This window comes from Scylla paramamosain, chromosome 2 (assembly GCF_035594125.1).
Source record: "Scylla paramamosain isolate STU-SP2022 chromosome 2, ASM3559412v1, whole genome shotgun sequence".
In the NCBI taxonomy this organism is placed as follows: domain Eukaryota; kingdom Metazoa; phylum Arthropoda; class Malacostraca; order Decapoda; family Portunidae; genus Scylla; species Scylla paramamosain.
The window spans coordinates 14,789,803-14,809,449 of NC_087152.1; the positions used below are offsets into that span (position 1 = coordinate 14,789,803).

At 44.5% G+C, this 19,647-nt stretch overlaps 2 protein-coding genes across 2 annotated transcripts in view; both read right to left on the reverse strand.

Moving 5' to 3' along the window:
- The window catches only part of LOC135106297 (cell adhesion molecule Dscam1-like), a 27,242-nt gene extending 16,629 nt beyond the window's left edge, over positions 1-10,613 (reverse strand). Inside the window, exons 1-4 of the mRNA XM_064015162.1 lie at positions 10,416-10,613; positions 7,153-7,407; positions 2,025-2,169; positions 754-1,016 (exon numbers count right to left, since the gene is read on the reverse strand). Of these exons, the coding sequence (XP_063871232.1) occupies positions 754-844 (91 nt within the window). The 5' untranslated portion in view covers positions 845-1,016; positions 2,025-2,169; positions 7,153-7,407; positions 10,416-10,613. The remainder of the gene's footprint in view (positions 1-753; positions 1,017-2,024; positions 2,170-7,152; positions 7,408-10,415) is intronic.
- Positions 10,614-12,294: 1,681 nt separating this feature from the next.
- The window catches only part of LOC135106337 (cell adhesion molecule Dscam1-like), a 77,581-nt gene continuing 70,228 nt past the window's right edge, over positions 12,295-19,647 (reverse strand). Inside the window, exons 5-6 of the mRNA XM_064015259.1 lie at positions 17,158-17,307; positions 12,295-12,784 (exon numbers count right to left, since the gene is read on the reverse strand). Of these exons, the coding sequence (XP_063871329.1) occupies positions 12,597-12,784; positions 17,158-17,307 (338 nt within the window). The 3' untranslated portion in view covers positions 12,295-12,596. The remainder of the gene's footprint in view (positions 12,785-17,157; positions 17,308-19,647) is intronic.

The window sequence follows — 19,647 nt, forward strand, 5'->3', positions numbered from 1 at the left end:
GAGAGAGAGAGAGAGAGAGAGAGAGAGAGAGAGAGAGAGAGAGAGAGAGAGAGAGAGAGAGAGAGTAGAAGGACGAGGCAGCAGCAATAAGTATCAGCATGTGTGAAGCTAAACAAATCAGTGGTAGACTCTCATTATTACACCCAGACTCTAAAGAAAAGAAATAATAATAAATAATAATAATAATAATAATAATAATAATAATAATAATAATAATAATAATAATAATAATAATAATAATAATAATAATAATAATAATAATAATAATAAATAAATAAATAAATAAATAAATAAATAAATAAATAAATAAATAAAAATAAATAAATACATTAATAGACATGGATGAGAGTGGGTAAAGATATGTATGTTTTATATAGAAACTGCCATGAGTACACCTGCTGGATTCTTGCAGCTTTCCTTGTGTTCTTATTCTATTTCTAGTCTCCCTCTAGTCTCACCATGCAGGAACCGATACACACAGTAAGTGGCTTTTCGTGTTCTTATCCCACTCCTACTCTCACCTTTGTTGTGTATTCTATATAGGAACTGCCACGTATGTAACCGGCTTTTTACACCTTCCCTTATGTTCTTATCCTACTCTTAGTCTCACCTTTGATGTATATTTGACTCCTTACAGCTTCTTGTATGTTCTTATCTTACTCCTAGTCTCACCAATGTTGTATCTTTATAGAATTGCCATGTAATTGGTTTCGTGCAGCTTCCATTATGTCACTATCTTATTCCCAGCCTCACCTTTGATCCACGTGATGCTGTGGATGGGGTGCCCCGACGCAGGACACGCTATGATGAAGGTCCTCCCCGCCACGGCCGTCTGCTGACCCATGGGGCGGACCTGGGGCGGTCCGTACACATTGAGGCGTGCCACGTGCGAGGCCTCACCGGCACTGTTCGCGGCCGTGCACGTGTAGGCGCCGCCGTCCGCCACGTGCACGGAGCTAATGTTCACGTGGCTGATGACGTCTCCTTCTGCTGATACGTACTGTCCCTTCACTAGTCTGTTGGATGACGATCAAGGTAGGGAAGGAAGGAAGGAGGGAAGAGGGATTGAGAGAGAAGAAGAGGGAAGGCGAGGGGATGAGAGAGGAAAAACGGGGGGAGGGAATGGGAGGAAAGAGTGGATGTGTTAGTTGAGTTTCCTGCAGTGGGTGTTCGTGTACAAGTGACGGTGAGGGACGACTGACAATGCAGGTACAAAAATAGAAAAGAAAGGAAAGAAAAGGAGATAAAAAAAAAATAAAATACTATGTAAAAGAAAACTACGTGATTTTTTTTTAAAGCAGCGAAATAAGAGTGAAACTGGAGCGCAAGAAGAGGCAACAACAAAAGCAGCGAACATGAAGCAGCTGCGTGAATTGTCAAAAAAAAGACGAGAATATTTATAGAGGAGGATTAAAAATTCATCCCCCCTGCTTCTAAAAGTATTAAATCCTTTGCAGTAAATTGAATATTCTCGATATCCAAATGGAAAATGGACTTATCACCGATCAGAGAGGATTGAATATGGCCAAATGCGGCTTTGGAACTCTCTACCATTCTTTCCTGATGCTCGGGTTTGGCGGGACGTCCCTGTCTCGGGAGGAAATCTTTTCTGGTTATATTCAAGGGAATTAAAGCACTTGAAAACAACCGCTTGTGTCTGTGTGTAGGTAGGGGCGATGAGGATGTGTGTGTGTGTGTGTGTGTGTGTGTGTGTGTGTGTGTGTGTGTGTGTGTATGTGTGTGTAGCTTGTACTCTTAAATATCTTGGACACTCTTCAGGACTATTTTCAAAGCCCACATGGATTATTAGCACGGTTTTTATAATGCATGTGGGTCTTTTTCTTTGCCTTTTCCTTATTGGTGATACAGAATCCTGGTTTAAGCACCGGTAGCACCACGAAAATATCCATTGAAATCCACCAATAACTTTCACTAAAGCCTGTTAAACATAGTTGAGATAGGACGCTGAAACGATTGAGCATAATGAACGTGTGTGTGTGTGTGTGTGTGTCCATTCATATTACCTGTGTGAGTGTGGCAGAGGGAATCCATCGAGGGCCCACGTGATGTGTGGCGTGGGGGTGCCTGCTGCTATACACTTGAGGGACACTGCTGGGCCAGGCTGCAACGTCTGCTCAATAAAGCGGTACAGCAGCTGCGGAGGAGCGGCTGGGAGGAGGGAGAAAACTCGTTATTTAGCACCACCGCCCCTTCAGCTGCTGCCTCGTCTCCTACTAACCTCCCTACCCCCGCCTCCCTCACCATCTTTGGCACCCTACTCATCCTGCAATACTCTCCCTGTCCCCTGCCTCTCATGACTACCCCTGGCACCCCATCCGTATCTTTTGGCAGTCTCCCTGTTCAGTGGTAGGAAGCTTCTATGTCTTCAGGCAATTTTCCCATCATCTGGCAGTCTATCTGTCCCCCTTTCACTCTCCCTCCTTCCCTCCCTGCAGGCACGTTTTGTCAATCTCCTCTTCATTCATGTCTATGCATATCTCTGTTGCTTTTGTTTCTCGCGGTTGTGTGTGAAGGAAGCCAAGAGGGGAAGCTTACGTACGTAGCTAGCAAGTTTAATAGTCGATTGGTTGTATTGTTCATCACTCTTGCTGTATGCTGTGTCTATATTTTGTTCTTTCTTCTTATTCTGTAAATGGATAAAAACACCATATACACATTCATTCAATATTTACTGATCTCATCCTAGATCGTCAGCTCTCCCAATGATCACTTTTAAGGCTTTTAAGGGCCACAGAGATTAACAGTCGGATTCTCTCGAGTGTCTTTCCCGTCATAGTGCAGAAGCTTATCTGGAAACTTTAAGAAATACTAGATCGCCTTGAAAACTGGATTCTAAAGACTGTTTTCCCGTTGCGGTAAAGATTTTTTTTTTAACCATTACTCGAATCATGAAAATTTTTCTGGAAACCCGAAGAAATACCAGAAAGTATTAAAAGTCGGATTCTCTAAGTGTTTTTTCCCATTATGGTGCAGAATCTTTCGTTAAACTATCACTCGAGTCATGAAAACCTTCTTGGAAATCCTAAGAAACATCAGAACGTGTTGAAAAATCGAATTCTAAGCGTTTTTTTTTTTTTTACTACAGTGTAGAATATTCCTTAAATTATCAGTCTAATCAGGAAAAAATTTCCCTGGAAACCCCCTAAAATACTAGATTGTGTTAGAAGTCAGATTGTATCGAGTGATTTTCCCATTACGGTACAGAATCTTCCGTTAAACTATCACCAGAATCATGAAAATCCAAAGATACATCAGACCGTCATGAAAATCAGATTATTTTTTCCCACTATGGCACAGATTTTTTTTCGTTAAACTATCATTAGAATCACGAAAACCTCCATGGAAAACGTCCCAAATGCTAGTAAAGCGTGATAAAACTCACTGCGATGGGACGTCGAAGTGTATAAGAATGACGTTCCTGCGTAATGATCCACTCAGCGATTCATAAATGCCACGACAGTATTATTGCTTCCCCCAAGTTCCTCCGTGTCCACTGTTAATGAATGTAATTGCATTATATATGCCTTCATTACTGACGCTGCAGCCCCGGCATCCCACGCGTCGCTCTTCTCCTCTCCTAACTTGCAAATCATTCTCTCCCTTGTGTCCGATGCATGATACGGTTTCGCTCTTCACACTTCTCTTCCACCTCACTTCCTTTGGGTTACATTCCACCAATGTTGACTTCCCCTCCTCCTCCTGCTGCTTATATTTTTCTTCCTCCTCCTCCTCCTCCATCTCTTGTTCATCTTCCTCTCGCGTCTCGACGTCCTCCTCCTCCTCCTTCTCCTGTTACTTCCCCTCCTCCTCCTCCTCCAACTACTGCTCATCTTTCTTTCGAGCCTTCGATCCCTTCTTCTCTTGTTCCTCCTCCTCTTCGTTTTGCACCTTCTCCTCCTCCACTACTGCTCATCTTTCTTTCGAGCCTTCCACCCCTTATTCTGCTCCTCTTCCTCTTCCTTTTGCACTTTCTTCTCCTCCAACACATGCTCATCTTCCTCTTCCTTCTCCTACAACTGCTCGTCTTCGTCTCTTTCTTCTCTTCCTCCTAAAAATCCTCATCTTCCTTTCATGCCTCCTCCTCCTCGCTTAAGAATACGGTCCTTGATACAGCTTCACACGACCCACTGCGGCCTCTATACCACACGGAGAACAGAGTCGTAAGGGAAAATACTTGCACTTAAACATCAAGGATATAAAGCACACGTTGTGAAAGCGAGAGTTATCAGCAAAATATAATTGGATTAAGGATTTCATTTTTCAAATATGGTAATGGTGGTATTGCTATTGTGTTTGTGATTACTTGCGCATTTCTTTTAAGTTTTTGATAAGATAAAATAAGATAAGATACACTTTATAGTAAAAAAAAAAAAAAAAAAAAACATACACTATCATGCAGTTTGAAATTCATTTTAACTAGAGGTCAGTACATCACGGATCAGAAAGGGATAGTTAAAAATCACATACAACCTCGTACATACACATAAAACTATGCTTCCCGTTCGCTACAAAGAAAGAAGTTATAGTTTAGGCCCTATCAGTGTACGAATTTCCAGGCCATATAATAAGAAGAGGAGGACAGAAGAAAACTTTCTCACAAAGAATGATACAAGGGAAAAGAGATTGAGGGAGACAACGAGAGAAACACCTGGACAGCTTAGCACGAGATACTGGAGACAACAGGAGGGCACATAATTTATTGGGAGAGGCAGAAGATCAGGAGAGATGGCGTTCCATGGTCGCCGACGTCAGACACGACATATCAGTAAGATAAGAGTGTGACTCCATTTAAGTCCCTACGAAGAAATCATTTGGACGATGCTGTAGTGATCACAGTGGCAGTGAAAGATGAAAGTGACTGTAGTGACTTGTGCATGCTAGAGGCAAAGGTTGTGTGTGTGTGTGTGTGTGTGTGTGTGTGTGTGTGTGTGTGTGTGTGTGTGTGTGTGTGTGTGTGTGTGATAAGACCATCAAAGGTAAATGCATTTATAAACAAATTATGGATTAGCTTACAGTTTCAACACTCATCAAAATAATCACAATGTGCTCGACGGGAATATATATATTTTGCAAAGGTTGGCAGAGCAGAGCAGAGCAGAGCACGCAGAGCCGAAAAAATTTAACAACCATGATCAACGCGCGGGGAGCTATCATATAACTGTATAATACAACATCTGGATTTAGCACGTTTTTCATTCTAGTAACATATAATAATTTTCTTGACGCCAGGCCGCGAGGAAGCTACGGTGTAATGGACAGATGCCTGTTTTCCAGTCACGTAAAAGACTGTCAATTTTTTATTTTTTTATTTTTTTATTGTAGAGGAGACCCGAACCCGAGAGCCAAAGCCAGAGCCCAGACTACCTCCACAATCCTACACAGGCACGATGATTCACCTCCTCCTTCTCCTCCTCCTCCTCCTTCTCCTCCTCCTTCTCCTTCTCCTCCTCCTCCTCCTCCTCCTCCTCCTCCTCCTCCTCCCCCTCCTTCGCCATCACAACACAAGTCACTCAGGAAGGTCACTCGAATTATTCCAGCACTTTTGCTCTAAGATCATCACATTACTGAACACTTTCCCTCTTTAGTCCTCTCATCCACGACCACTTTGCACACTCAGTAACTCACCTCTTTCTCCTCTTTTTCCTGTTGCTATCACAACACATAACAATCATTCACGAAGGTTATTCCGATAATTTAACAATTTTGCAGCAAGATTATCACATTACTAAACACTTTCACTTGTTTAGTCAACTCATGACCACTTTGCACGGGCTCATTGACTTATCTCTTCCTCCTCCTCCTCCTGCAACCATCACCACAACACATAGCTATCATTCAGAAAAAGTTACTTGGATAACCTAATACTGTTGTACTAAGATCATCACACTACTGAACACTTTCCCTTGTTTTATCATCTCATTCACGACCGCTTTGCAGACTCAGAGATTCACCGCCTCCTCCTCTTCGTCCTGCCAACATCACAGCACAACAGTCACTCAGGAAGGTTACTCGGATACTTCAACACTTTTGCACTAAGATCATCACGTTACTAAAACACTTTCCCCGATTGTGTCATCTCACGACCGCTTTGCTTTTTCCGGTAACACGGCGCTGCTCAATACTTTCTGTTTCTCCCTCTGAGTTTGAAATTCAAATGTTTCAATTAAATTGCTGTGATAAAAACTGGCGACGATATTAAACAGTGGAAACAGCAGCGCAGTAAACAACATTTATTCCGGCACCAAAATCGCATCATGCTTCCTGAAAAAGGGAACGCGTATCATGGGCGATTTTATAATAAACGAGAAAACAACAATTTACGCCATGCGTGTGTGTGTGTGTGTGTGTGTGTGTGTGTGTGTGTGTGTGTGTGTGTGTGTGAGAAGAGAAGAGAAGAGAAGAGAAGAGAAGAAAGAGAAGAGAAGAGAAGAGAAGAGAGAAGAGAAGAGAAGAGGAAGAGAAGAGAAGAGAAGAGAAGAGAAGAGAAGAGAAGAGAAGAGAAGAGAAAAGAGAAGAGAAGAGAAGAGAAAAGAGAAGAGAAGAGAAGAAAGGAAAAAAAAAGAACAACAGAAGAAGTGGAGGTGGTGTGTGTGTGTGTGTGTGTGTGTGTGTGTAATGGCAGACCTTCAAACCACTTCCATTTTACTTTCCTCCTCAGTTCCCTTCACCGCTTTCCTCTTCCTCCTCCTCCCTCCCCAGACCTAACACACATCCCCCAAAGCACCCCTCCGTCACCCCTTCACCAATATATACCACATGCACTCCTCCCCACCTACCTACCTACCTTCCTTCCTTCCTTCCTTTCTTACCTCCTACCTGCCTGCCTACCTACCTGAATTCCTCTTACCTGCAACTCTTTTCCCCAGATTGCTTGCTTACTTCTTTCACGTGCCTGATTTTACAGTTTCCTGCCTCAACTTGCATGCAGTTTTCCAACCTTTTCAACTTGCTCCTTTCAATACGTCCCTCGGCTTTCTGACTTTCCTTGTGGCCGGTACCGGTATTTCCACGCTGCTGTCTTCATCCACACGCTTAGATTCCTTTCCATGCCTTCATACACGTCTTACTTACTTATTTACTCACTTACATCTCTCCTTACTTAATTATTTACTTATTCATTCATTTACTTACCTCCAAGGGTGACGTGGGCGTGTGCGTGGGCGTATTGGGTGGGAGTGGGTGGCGACCGCACTGGTACAGGCCTGCGTCGGAAGCCACAACGGGCGCTATTCGCAAGGTGTCGCGGGGTCTCAGGCTTACTCGCCCCTCCGGCCTGACCTCCGTGCCGTCCTTGTACCAGACGACAGCCTCCACAGGGGACCCCGACACGTGGCACTTGAGCTCCAGGCGTCCCCCAGCGTCCACCTGAACCTGGCGCGGTGTGACCTGGACCAGAACGTGGCATAAAAGAATGTAAAGACAGAACATAGAATATCAGAACTTAAAAGGGCATAAGAACATCAGAAGCATATCATAAAAGAACATAAAAACATAGAGAAACATAAGGACTTGACAAAAACATCAATACTACTCCCACCACTACAGTTACTACAATTACTATCATTGCCATCATCATTGCCATTCACAATTTAGAGAGAGAGAGAGAGAGAGAGAGAGAGAGAGAGGAGAGAGAGAGGAGGAGAGAGGAGAGAGAGAGGAGGAGAGAGAGAGAGAGAGAGAGAGAGAGAGAGAGAGAGAGAGAGAGAGAGAGAGAGAGAGAGAGAGAGAGAGAGAGGAGAGAGAGAGAGAGAGAGAGAGAGAGAGAGAGAGAATCTGACTTTTAAACAATGATAGATGACTGGAGTAGGCTCCTGTAATCAGGTTGTTGGTGCCAAGATAATTCGGAACTTTAAAAGATCATACAAATTTATAAATAGGAGTGATGCATTGGTAGGTAAGTATCTTTTATACAGAGACCGGCATGTGCAGAACTATTGGCTTCTTGCAGCTTCCCTTACGTTCTGCCGCTATTTCCTTATTTCATTCTCACTGACGGAGGGGTAAACAGTTCAATAAACACGAGAAAAGTTGAACAGAGAGAGCACATAATGAGTGACACGTGCCTGGAGGGGAGGCGAGTGAGGCGGGATGGGTGATGAAATAGCAGAGCAGCAGCAAGGCCACTTCGCAATCAACAAACAATCCCTAGAGCTAAACCTTTGTACTCAGAACGTGCAAACTAATACACCCGGAATGTGTAATCACTTCAAAAAGAAACTAAACTGACCTCGTTCAGCAGACAGTGGTAGAGTATACTCGTATATTCAAAATGAAATCGTTATACATGTACACATAACAAGGAACATATAACGGGGAAGGGGATAACCGGCTTCATCAGACGTTTCTACTTTTAGTCACAGAATTCGTAGCCAGAGTAAAGCAATTGTTCCTGAATACGAAATTCATAGGGACAATGACAAGTAATATTGCGTTCAAGCTTAGGAGAGAGAAGAAAAAAAAAATAAAGGGATCGGAAGAGAACTGCTTAAATAGAATAGACTTAAAGGAATAGACTTAGTAATCAGTGGCGAGTCAATAGAAAGCTTCAGAAAACTAGACAAATTTATGTATGTGGATGATAAGTGTTAAGTATTTATTTTTTTATTTGTTTATTTTTTACAGGAACTGCCACGTGTAGGCCTGATGGCGTCACTTGATCTCTTAGGCTCTTATAATTTCACCCTCACACTAACATCTGGCCGCCTTACACACAGCAGTACCTAACACTATATTTTATGATTTACTACTTCCTGGCTCGCGTGGTATGACACAATCCAAAGCTGATGGAAGACAAGGCGAGGCGAGGTGACGAGGAGACAAACACGCGTACGACGGTAAATGGAATAATAATGAAACGCCAAAACCCGAGCAGCATAACGCGTCTATCAATCAGTCAGTCAGTCAGTCAGCCTGTGCATTGAGTCATAACGGGAGAAGACTTACACGATTCAGTGCACGTGAGAATACGAGCGCGCTACGTTTCTCTCTTCGTACCTCCATCATCCCCAACTGCGCACTGGTGACAAAAAATAAATAAATAAATAAATGAATAAATAAAAAAGAAATATCAATGTCACATTTTCACATAACACTGTTGCCACACACCTCCGGGAAGATGACAATGCGACACACAGGGATAAGCAGAGCAAACCTTGACTCGTATTGTAACACAGAAACTATGAGCAAAGCAAACCTTGACTCGTATTGTACAACACTGAAACTACGACACTTCAGGGACATGGTGGCGGCTCTCTGGTACCTATGTATTGCCCAATTCGTGGCCTGAGAGTTCTATTTAGGTCCGATCTTGGCTCACGGCAGTTTCTTGGCGGGACAGGTAGTGAATGCGTTAAATCTAGCCAATGTAAAAGGCAGATATCACGAATCAGCTCTTGAAAAATATCGTCACTCATCTCTCAACACTTCTTTGACTTTGTAAGATTATGCATGATAACTGATTGTGTTAAGGCGCCACTGGATGGAGTTACGAGAGAAAACCAAGTACTTCTCTTCACCAGTAATTCCAGAGATCAAGCACTAGTATCGCCACTCGTCTCTCCACGCTTCTTTGACTTTCTAATACCATGCTAGGAGACTGATTACTTTATGATGCCGCAAAAACAAGGTCACATTGGAGTTACGAGAGAAAGCTACATAATTTTCATAAGTATTAATATCGTTACTCATCTCTCAACACTTGCCACACTTTATAAGACAGTGGTAAATGAAGCAATGGTGCCGGTTGCACTAAAACTAGAGAACGCTACCCCTTAATTCTTTCACAACTAAGATAACGTTTTTTTTTTCTACGATAGCCACCTTTACATAAACCTGTTTTTGCAATGCAGTCTCTTTTTATACCCTAAAAACAAACAAAATTGACCTCATGCCCTCTCTCTCTCTCTCTCTCTCTCTCTCTCTCTCTCTCTCTCTCTCTCTCTCTCTCTCTCTCTCTCTCTCTCTCTCTCTCGCTCTCGCTCTTTCTATGTTCAAGCAAACCATTTCTGACAGAGCTCTGAATATTAACGAAGGGCGGTTCTGCTGAAATAAGGTTAAAAGATACACATCAGGTTCTTCTAATCACAGAATTAAATTATTAAGAATCAGATATAAAAAAAAAGATGTAGGCAAAAACTGGGTCACACATACAGGCGTAGACGAGTAGAATACAGGCGTAGACGAGTAGAACAAACATAACAAGAACGCAAGTAAGTAAGTGAGCAAGCAAGTACAGACATGAAACAGTTTGAAGAGGAGGTGAGTGAATCATCAACACGAGCATACATATGGCAGATGATGGCAAATGGTAAGCTTTAAGTGCACAGGAGCTGCCTTGCTTACGTCAACTAACCTGCTGGCTGGTGCACTCCCCTAAAACGCTGAAATGGACTAACCTGGACCGACAGGGGAACAATGACCTGCAGGTGGACGGGCATCCTGGCCTGGCCCGCGGTGTTGTTGGCCACGCAGGAGTACTGACCAGCGTGGGAAGTGTCCGCCCGTTCCAGCACCAACGATCCGCCCACGACCCACACGCCGCCGCCCACGTCCCCTCCGCCCACCACCTCGGAGCCTCGATACCAACTGGCGAGGGAGGTAAGTTCGGGGTCATGAGGAGTGACGGCCGCTATCTTTTCCCTGGAGGTAGTGAGGCTCGAGGGACAAGAGGGGGCCGGCAAAGCTAGTACGCCTGAGAGAGCGGTGTAAAGTAAAGGATAGGGTCGAGAGCGAGAGCGAGAGAGAGAGAGAGAGAGAGAGAGAGAGAGAGAGAGAGAGAGAGAGAGAGAGAGAGAGAGAGAGAGAGAGAGAGAGACTGAAAGTGATTAAAGGGGGTTGAAGAGACAGAAAGCTTGCTGGGGATGTAAAGAACTTGTAAAAGGAGAGGGAAGAGAAAGACGAACAGGAGGAATGTATGTGCGTGCGTAGTAAAGGAAGAAGACGGCTTGGGAAGAGGAGGAAGAAGAGGAGGAGGAGGAGGAGGAGGAGGAGGAGGAGGAAAAAGGGAAAGGAGCGAGTAATATAAGAGAGTGCCACAGTAAGGAAGCTTTCGTAAGAGATTTAGGTGAGAAAGAATGTTGCTATAGTTGGGAAATGGTCGGTTGGTTGGAAGGTGAGGGTGAAAACAAGAAGAACCAGAACCAGTGGAGATGAAGCAATGGAATAAAATACGCGACAGATTCATGCACGCAAAACGAGAGGATGTGATGGTCCAGAGAGAGAGAGAGAGAGAGAGAGAGAGAGAGAGAGAGAGAGAGAGAGAGAGAGAGAGAGAGAGAGAGAGAGAGAGAGAGAGAGAGAGAGAGAGAGAGAGAGAGAGAGAGAGAGGATACGAGAAAGAGAGGAAAAAAAAAGAGACGAGGGAGACGAGACGAGACGAAACAAGACGGAAAGTTGAGGACTGTGGAAGACAGAAACTAAGGGGCGATGAAGGCACAAAACAGGGACGAGGAAAATTAGAGAAAGATGAGAGTTAAGGGAGAGGGGTGAGGGCACGTGGGAAGGGAAGAAGGTTAATAACAGAGGGAGAAGAAATACGGTGGACGGAGGAGAAGCAAGGAGAGGAACTAACGAGAACACAGGAGGGAAGTTTAGACATTTAGGGCAACGAGAGGGAAGGGGGAGGCGGACACACACACACACACACACACACAGAAAAAAATAGATAAATGTATGGCAAGGGAAAAAATGCGTTGTCAGAAATGAACACACGGCTATAGACAATATATTTTTTTTATAGTAAGGCTTGTATTGAGAGAAAAGGTAAGTGAATGCAATCACTATTAATAGTTTGAGGGTGGAAAAAATATAGATGGGGAGGGAAAAAATTACATTACCAGAAATGGACACATAGATATAGACCATAACATTTTCTCTAGCAGGGCGAGTATAGAAAGAAAGGATAAGTGAATGCAATCAGTGTTAATAATCTTGAGAAATAAACAGGAAAGGGAGAGAGAAAAAAATTAATCTAAGGGAAAAATGAACACAAAGATAGACCATAACTTCTTATTCTAGAAAGGCAAGTGTAGAAAGAAACGATAAGTGAAAGCAGTCAGTATTAATGACTTAAGGAAAACTAATAGGAAAGGGATAAAAAATAACATTCAACATTTCAACCATGAAAACGCAATAACAATCGAGAGCAAACCGAACGATGTGTGTCTAGGGAACAGAAGCGATGGGCGGGAGGGACAGTGACTGGCGGCAGCGGGAGGGAGGGCGGCAGGGCTGGACTCTGGGTGAGGTAGGAAGGGACGGAAGGGAAGGAAGGAAACTACGGCAGAGGGAGAGAGACGGGTTATGTTCGTATATTTGGAGAAGACACACACATAGCTAAACGGCGTAATGGTGGAGGAGGGAGGCACACAAATGTAGGATATGCTCGCCTGACGCGGGTTTGAGGAGGAAAGACATGTCAAGTGATATCGCTGTTGACACAAGTAAAGTTTGGTCAGCAGAGACATAAAACCACACGGGAAATGTAGAGGGACGTGCGTTGCGTTGCAGTGTGTGGAGAGGGGCGCGCTGCGAGGGACGTGCTGCAAGGGGCGTGAGAGGGGCGCGTAGGGTGCTAATCACACGTCATGAAAGGGTACAGCGGAGGGGCACAGCGTGAGGGGGTAATGGCTGGGGAAGCTGCACCAACCTGTAGGAAGGGGAGGGTGGCCCTGGGCGACGCACGGCAGAGTCACGGCAACGCCAGACTCCACCACCACTCGGCCGCGGCTCTCACGCATCCTCGGGGCCACTGCTCCCTGCGGCTCTGAAACATGCAGTGTTATCATTATTTCACCTTCTCCTCCTCATTTTCCAAAGCTCCCATGCCGACGCTCCTTCCGCACCTGTGTTTGTTTCGCCTTTTTGTTTTTGTTTTTTTCCCTAGACATTAGTACAGCTCGCGCTCACATCCGGTACACTGACTGATGCAGGGACTGATACAGTTCCTCAAGGCTTTAGTTTAGTTTGGTACAGCAGCAGAAGGATTCCTCGTGTGTGTGTGTGTGTGTGTGTGTGTGTGTGTGTGTGTGTGTGTGTGTGTGTGTGTGTGTGTGTGTGTGTGTGTGTTCATTTCGTGTTTTCCGACGATTTCTACACTATAGCATTACGAGTATAACGCGCGCGCGCACGCACGCACACACACACACACACACACACACACACACACACACACACACACACACACACACACACACACACAGCATGACGTGTAAGACACCCGGATCAGAAACAAGGGCGGCACACAATATATACTCGTGTATTCCGCAGCATTCAAACAAGCAGATAGAGCGACAGACAGACACAGGCGCCATTATTGTAAGCGGTTTATGAATTCTGCGTCTAAAGTAAACTGGTTAAAAAATAATATTCACTTCCATTTAACATGAGAATAATCAGTGTTATGAATTTTAATGAACTGCGAAGGTACACACGGACAGACAGACAGACACAGCATGCAGCCCTTTGATCTATTATGTGAAAGCGAGTATTTTTTTTTTTTTCCAGCCTGCTCCAGCATATTTCATATTCGAAGGCTTTTTTTTCACTCTTGAATACAACACTCGTGAGTGTACATTAGCGGGACACTTTTACCGTCCAATTATACAATATATATATATACTCGTGTGTGTGTGTGTGTGTGTGTGTGTGTGTGTGTGTGTGTGTGTGTGTGTGTGAGAGAGAGAGAGAGAGAGAGAGAGAGAGAGAGAGAGAGAGAGAGAGAGAGAGAGAGAGAGAGAGAGAGAGAGAGAGAGAGAGAGAGAGAGAGAGAGAGAGAGAGAGAGAGAGAGAGAGACTGACAAACATATATAAAACAGAAACACAACAGACGAGAGGGACTGGGAAAGAATGAAAGGAAAACATGGAGTGAACCGAAAAAGAAACAAGCACAAGTGAGAAAAGTGATTAAGTGAATTGTGAATATTACAGAGGTGGTGGCAATGGATGCGCTGGCTGGGGTGCAGTGCTCCGAGGGACAAAGGCTCCCGTCGCGTCCCTGGCGAGACAGGCGAGAAGTCGACAACTGACAATGATGGAAGTACTGTTTTTTGTTTGTCCGCGAAAAAAAGAAAAGAAAGAGAGAGGAGGCGCTAGAATGACAGAGCGACGGGCAAACATAAAGAAGTGGTCTAAACATGCAGCAGCATAAATGTACCAGCATGCATGAAAGAGGAGGGGAAAAGCAGATGAGAGAGAGAGAGAGAGAGAGAGAGAGAGAGAGAGAGAGAGAGAGAGAGAGAGAGAGAGAGAGAGAGAGAGAGAGAGAGAGAGAGAGAGAGAGAGAGAGAGAGAGAGAGAGAGAGAGAGAGAGAGAGAGAATGACACAAAAGAATTTTTCAAAGAGACTTGGCACCAGTATTCACAAATGAACAAAAATAGTTACACAAAGAACACTCACAAAGAAGTAAAAATCCATTACCACGCACACGCACGAACGCACGCACGCACACACGCACGCGCGCGCGTGCGCACACACACACACACACACACACACACACACACACACACACACACACACACACACACACACACACACACACACACGAACCATAGACACGCCTTAGAATTAATTAAACAAAATTTCGAACATTTCTTCCCTCTTCAGAAACTGGGAAGCGCAAACACACACAAATAAAATTACACATGCACACACACCACCCACACACACGCGCGCGCACACACACACACACACACACACACACACACACACACACACACACACACACACACACACACACACACACACTGCGACTAGAAAAATTTCGCACAAGAGGAAAGGCAAACAGGCAGCGGCGGCGGTCCACTCTTGTGCTGAAGAGGAAAGAAGGCATGAGTGAAGGGGCGGGACTAGAGTGCGAGAAGGGATGGGGGTGGAGAGAGAGAGAGAGAGAGAGAGAGAGAGAGAGAGAGAGAGAGAGAGAGAGAGAGAGAGAGAGAGAGAGAGAGAGAGAGAGAGAGAGAGAGAGAGAGAGAGAGAGAGAGAGAGAGAGAGAGAGAGAGAGAGAGAGAGAGAGAGAGACAGACAGACAGACAGACAGACAGACAGAGAGAGAGAGAGAGAGAGAGAGAGAGAGAGAGAGAGAGAGAGAGAGAGAGAGAGAGAGAGAGAGAGAGAGAGAGAGAGAGAGACAGAGAGAGACAGAGAGAGAGAGAGAGAGAGAGAGAGAGAGAGAGAGAGAGAGAGAGAGAGAGAGAGAGAGAGAGAGAGAGTAGTATACATGAGCGAAAATCATCTGTACTGTATTTTCCGTATATGTTTTGTATTACTGTAAACATTTCTACAACAACAACAACAACAACAACAACAACAACAACAACAACAACAACAACTAGTCACATTTCTAAACACTTTGGGCTCTCATAAGAACTATATACTTCGAAACCCAACAGAAATTACTAATAATTTAATTCTCATGGCTGTTTCTCCTATTAATGATACAGAATCCTTATTAACATAACCTTTAGAATCACGAACACACTCGTTATAACCTCACCAACTTCTACTACCTAGGAAAACCTGTTAGCTTTTTGACTGCTGCAGTTTTCCCTTCAAGCTTCACAAAATGATCTGCTTTATTTAAGGGTTTAATTTCAAAAGCCTCCACAATAGTCAGGAGTTTACTTTAGTGTGTTTTGTTTTAAGGTAAATTCGTGTATGGTTACATGAATGAAGGAGATGTGTTTTCTGTTACTAAGCGATTTTCTAGGAATTTGTTTTAGTATGCTTTGTTTTTTTCTTCAGTAAATTTGACCAAAGTCGCTCAAATGAACAAGAAGTTATGTTTTCTGTTACGCACTAAATGATTACTTAGTAGTTTACTTTTGTATCCTCTGTTTTTCTTGTTAAATTCAACTACGATTACGTGTAAGAAAGATAAATTATGTAATCAATTACGCACCAAAGAATTACCTGGGAATTTCAATTGATAACACACAATTTACAACACTTTTTTTTTTTATGTAAGATGAAGACTGGCCCACTGAAGATGCCAGTCCGCAAAGAGTGTGACCAAAAAGGATTACCCAAAATTCCAAGATAAGTGTCCTGAAACCTCTTGGAACAGTTCAAGTCAAAGGCAGGAGAAAATACAAGAAGCAGGCAGGGACCAGACGAGCAAAATGATTACCTGCGGAATTACATCTGATTACACTCCATGATTATACACACTAGCAATAAAAAGGAGTTCAAAGGAGACCAGACAAGACCAGGAAGTGTTTAAGAGGACTTTAGATCCAAGAGTCACAAGGGAAATATTTGCGTGTGTGTGTGTGTGTGTGTGTGTGTGTGTGTGTGTGTGTGTGTGTGTGTGTGTGTGTGTGTGTGTGTGTGTGTAAGTGTCTCTGTGTGTCTTTCCTTGTGTGCGTATGTCTTTCTCCTTCAGTTTCAAAGCCCCGTGTCTGTTAGCGACTCATTGACCTTCAGTAGCATTTTACGAGTCCCTGGTGAATGAGGCGGCACATCAGTGAGTGTAATTAAATAGCCACCGGCCACTCGCAACCTGCTGAGTAGTAAAGAGCGGCGTAATTAATTAGAAATGCCTCTGATTGGTGAGTCATAATGGTGATGGTGGTGATGCTTTTTGACCTAATTACTCGCACTTAATGAGTTCGCTGATTCGCTTTATAACGTGTAACTTAACTATGAACCTGCTATTCTCTCTCTCTCTCTCTCTCTCTCTCTCTCTCTCTCTCTCTCTCTCTCTACAAAGCACACCAGCTACAATCAAAAGCCCTGAAGCTCGAATACTAGACACCTAAGAATTTTCCCTCTCTCTCTCTCTCTCTCTCTCTCTCTCTCTCTCTCTCTCTCTCTCTCTCTCTCTCTCTCTCTCTCTCTCTCTCTCTCTCTCTCTCTCTCTCTCTCTCTCTCTAGTTTCTCTCTATACTCTCTCGCTCTAGTTTCTCTCTACTCTCTCGCTCTAGTTCCTCCTCTCTCTCTCTCTCTCTCTCTCTCTCTCTCTCTCTCTCTCTCTCTCTCTCTCTCTCTCTCTCTCTCTCTCTACTCTACTATACTCTTTCTTCTCTATACTCTACTTTACTATTACGTAACTCCACTAACGTAGTCTAACCTAATCTAAAACACCAACCCCATAAGCTTACCTACAACCCCCATCTCCACCACCTCACCCGAAGACTCACCTGTCACAATGATCCTGGCTGGGCTGACGGACACCTGCGACTTTCCCGTGAGGCGGTGGAGCGCTCGGCAACTGAACCTGGAGAGACCATCAGCTGGGGTCACCTCGAACACGTGCAGGTCGCCAGCCTCCGTCATGTGGTACTTGCCGTCTGAGGGAAGCCAGAGGTGGGAGGGATGAGGGATGAGGAAGAAACACAGGGGAACACAAAGGAAGAGCAAAGGGTGGCAGATAAGTAGGAGGTTGTGTGATGATGTGATGTTGTGGTCTAAGGTAAGAGGTGTAAGGAAGCGTCAGAAAAAGAGAGAGAGAGAGAGAGAGAGAGAGAGAGAGAGAGAGAGAGAGAGAGAGAGAGAGAGAGAGAGAGAGAGAGAGAGAGAGAGAGAGAGAGAGAGAGAGAGAGAGAGAGAGAGAGAGAGAGAGAGAGAGAGAGATCTAACACTGGACAAATTTATGGATGAGGATGATAGGTGGAAATAAGTAAGCATATTTTATACAGGGACTGCCACATGTAGGCCTGATGGCTTCCTCGAACTTCTACGTTTGCTTATGATTGTATGTTCTTACAAGAGAGAGAGAGAGAGAGAGAGAGAGAGAGAGAGAGAGAGAGAGAGAGAGAGAGAGAGAGAGAGAGAGAGAGAGAGAGAGAGAGAGAGAGAGAGAGAGAGAGAGAGAGAGAGAGAGAGAGAGAGAGAGAGAGAGAGAGAGAGAGAGAGAGACGGACAGACAAGTAAAAAGACAAAACATACAGATAGAAAAAGGATACGGGGAATGTGAGACACAGAGGGAGGTTGAGAGGAGTGACCTATACGTGAGCGAGATGAGAGATGAGGAGGCGGCAAAAGATGAGCCAGGGTCAAGAATAGTGACGAGCGAGAGAGAGATGAAATGTGCTGAGCGAGTGAGGATGCTGAAGGTAAGAAAAAAATTAAGGAAATTCCCAGCACATCAACTTTGTAGAGAGAGAGAGAGAGAGAGAGAGAGAGAGAGAGAGAGAGAGAGAGAGAGAGAGAGAGAGAGAGAGAGAGAGAGAGAGAGAGAGAGAGAGAGAGAGAGAGAGAGAGAGAGAGAGAGAGAGAGCCGCCTATACCAAGAATTGAACATATTAATATCAAACCAACAAGAAAAAGGAGAATCAGTCAATCAGTTAGTCACTCACTCACTCAATTCCATCAGTCACTCATTCGGTTAGTCATTCAGTCAGTTGAAATGAAGTTAATCAGTCAGTCAGTCAGTCAGTCGGTCGGTCAGTAGATCAGGTTAAATAAAGTAAATCAGTTAGTTATTCAGCCAGCCAGCCATTCAGCCAATAATAACTGTGTAGGTAAGGGAGTGAGTGAGTAAGCCACGAGTAAGCCAATCAATCAGAAAACAAACAACTTACTCAACCAACCAAACCAAACCAAATCACTCACTCGCTCCCGACACTTACCAATCATCACAGAATCACAAAACTGCACCATCCTCGCATCTGAAGAAGCACCACACACTCACACGTACACCCATCAAGCAATCAAGCGAGAGAGAGAGAAAGACAGAGGAGAGGACAGGAAAGGAGACGACCGAGAGCGAGCGAGAGACACAGATAGAGAGAACCACTAATGAAGAACCACCACCATGAATAATCTTCCTCAAACTTCTGCTCCCTGCACTAGCAAAGGCGCCTCGAGGTACACAGTGGCTGTCTACCCTGCACTCGGACATGACAACGGTCCATGGTAGCGCAGGTAGCCGGGGGATAAAAGGAATAGAAGGAGGAAGAGGAGGAGGAGGAGGTTACCTTCATCTACAACCCGTCGACGAACTCTCTCTCCCCTCAACCAGGGCAGTGCACCAACAACCTGAGGCGAAACGGGTGACAAGGGAGAGAGAGAGAGAGAGAGAGAGAGAGAGAGAGAGAGAGAGAGAGAGAGAGAGAGAGAGAGAGAGAGAGAGAGAGAGAGAGAGAGAGAGAGAGAGAGAGAGAGAGAGAGAGAGAGATGCGGGTGTGGACTGAGAAAGACCAGTATCGGATGAGAGGGTGAGTGAAAGGGCGAAGAGGCAAATGTAGGGCGAGAGAGAGAGAGAGAGAGAGAGAGAGAGAGAGAGAGAGAGAGAGAGAGAGAGAGAGAGAGAGAGAGAGAGAGAGAGAGAGAGAGAGAGAGAAACTCGTGGGCCAGTTGGCAGAGTGAGTAACAAAGGTAAGATGTGAGGAGGGGATTGAATGGTCGTAAGACACAGCTAGAGAGAGAGAGAGAGAGAGAGAGAGAGAGAGAGAGAGAGAGAGAGAGAGAGAGAGAGAGAAATATGAAAGACTGAGTGTTTAAATGGAAAAGCAAGCCGGGTGAGAGTGGGCGAGTATGTTTATCCTCTCTCTCTCTCTCTCTCTCTCTCTCTCTCTCTCTCTCTCTCTCTCTCTCTCTCAGAAGGGACATTTTTCCCTCCACAGCCTGGCAGATGCTCCTGAAGATTAACAACAAACACATCATTTCTACACAAGTTCTGATATTCC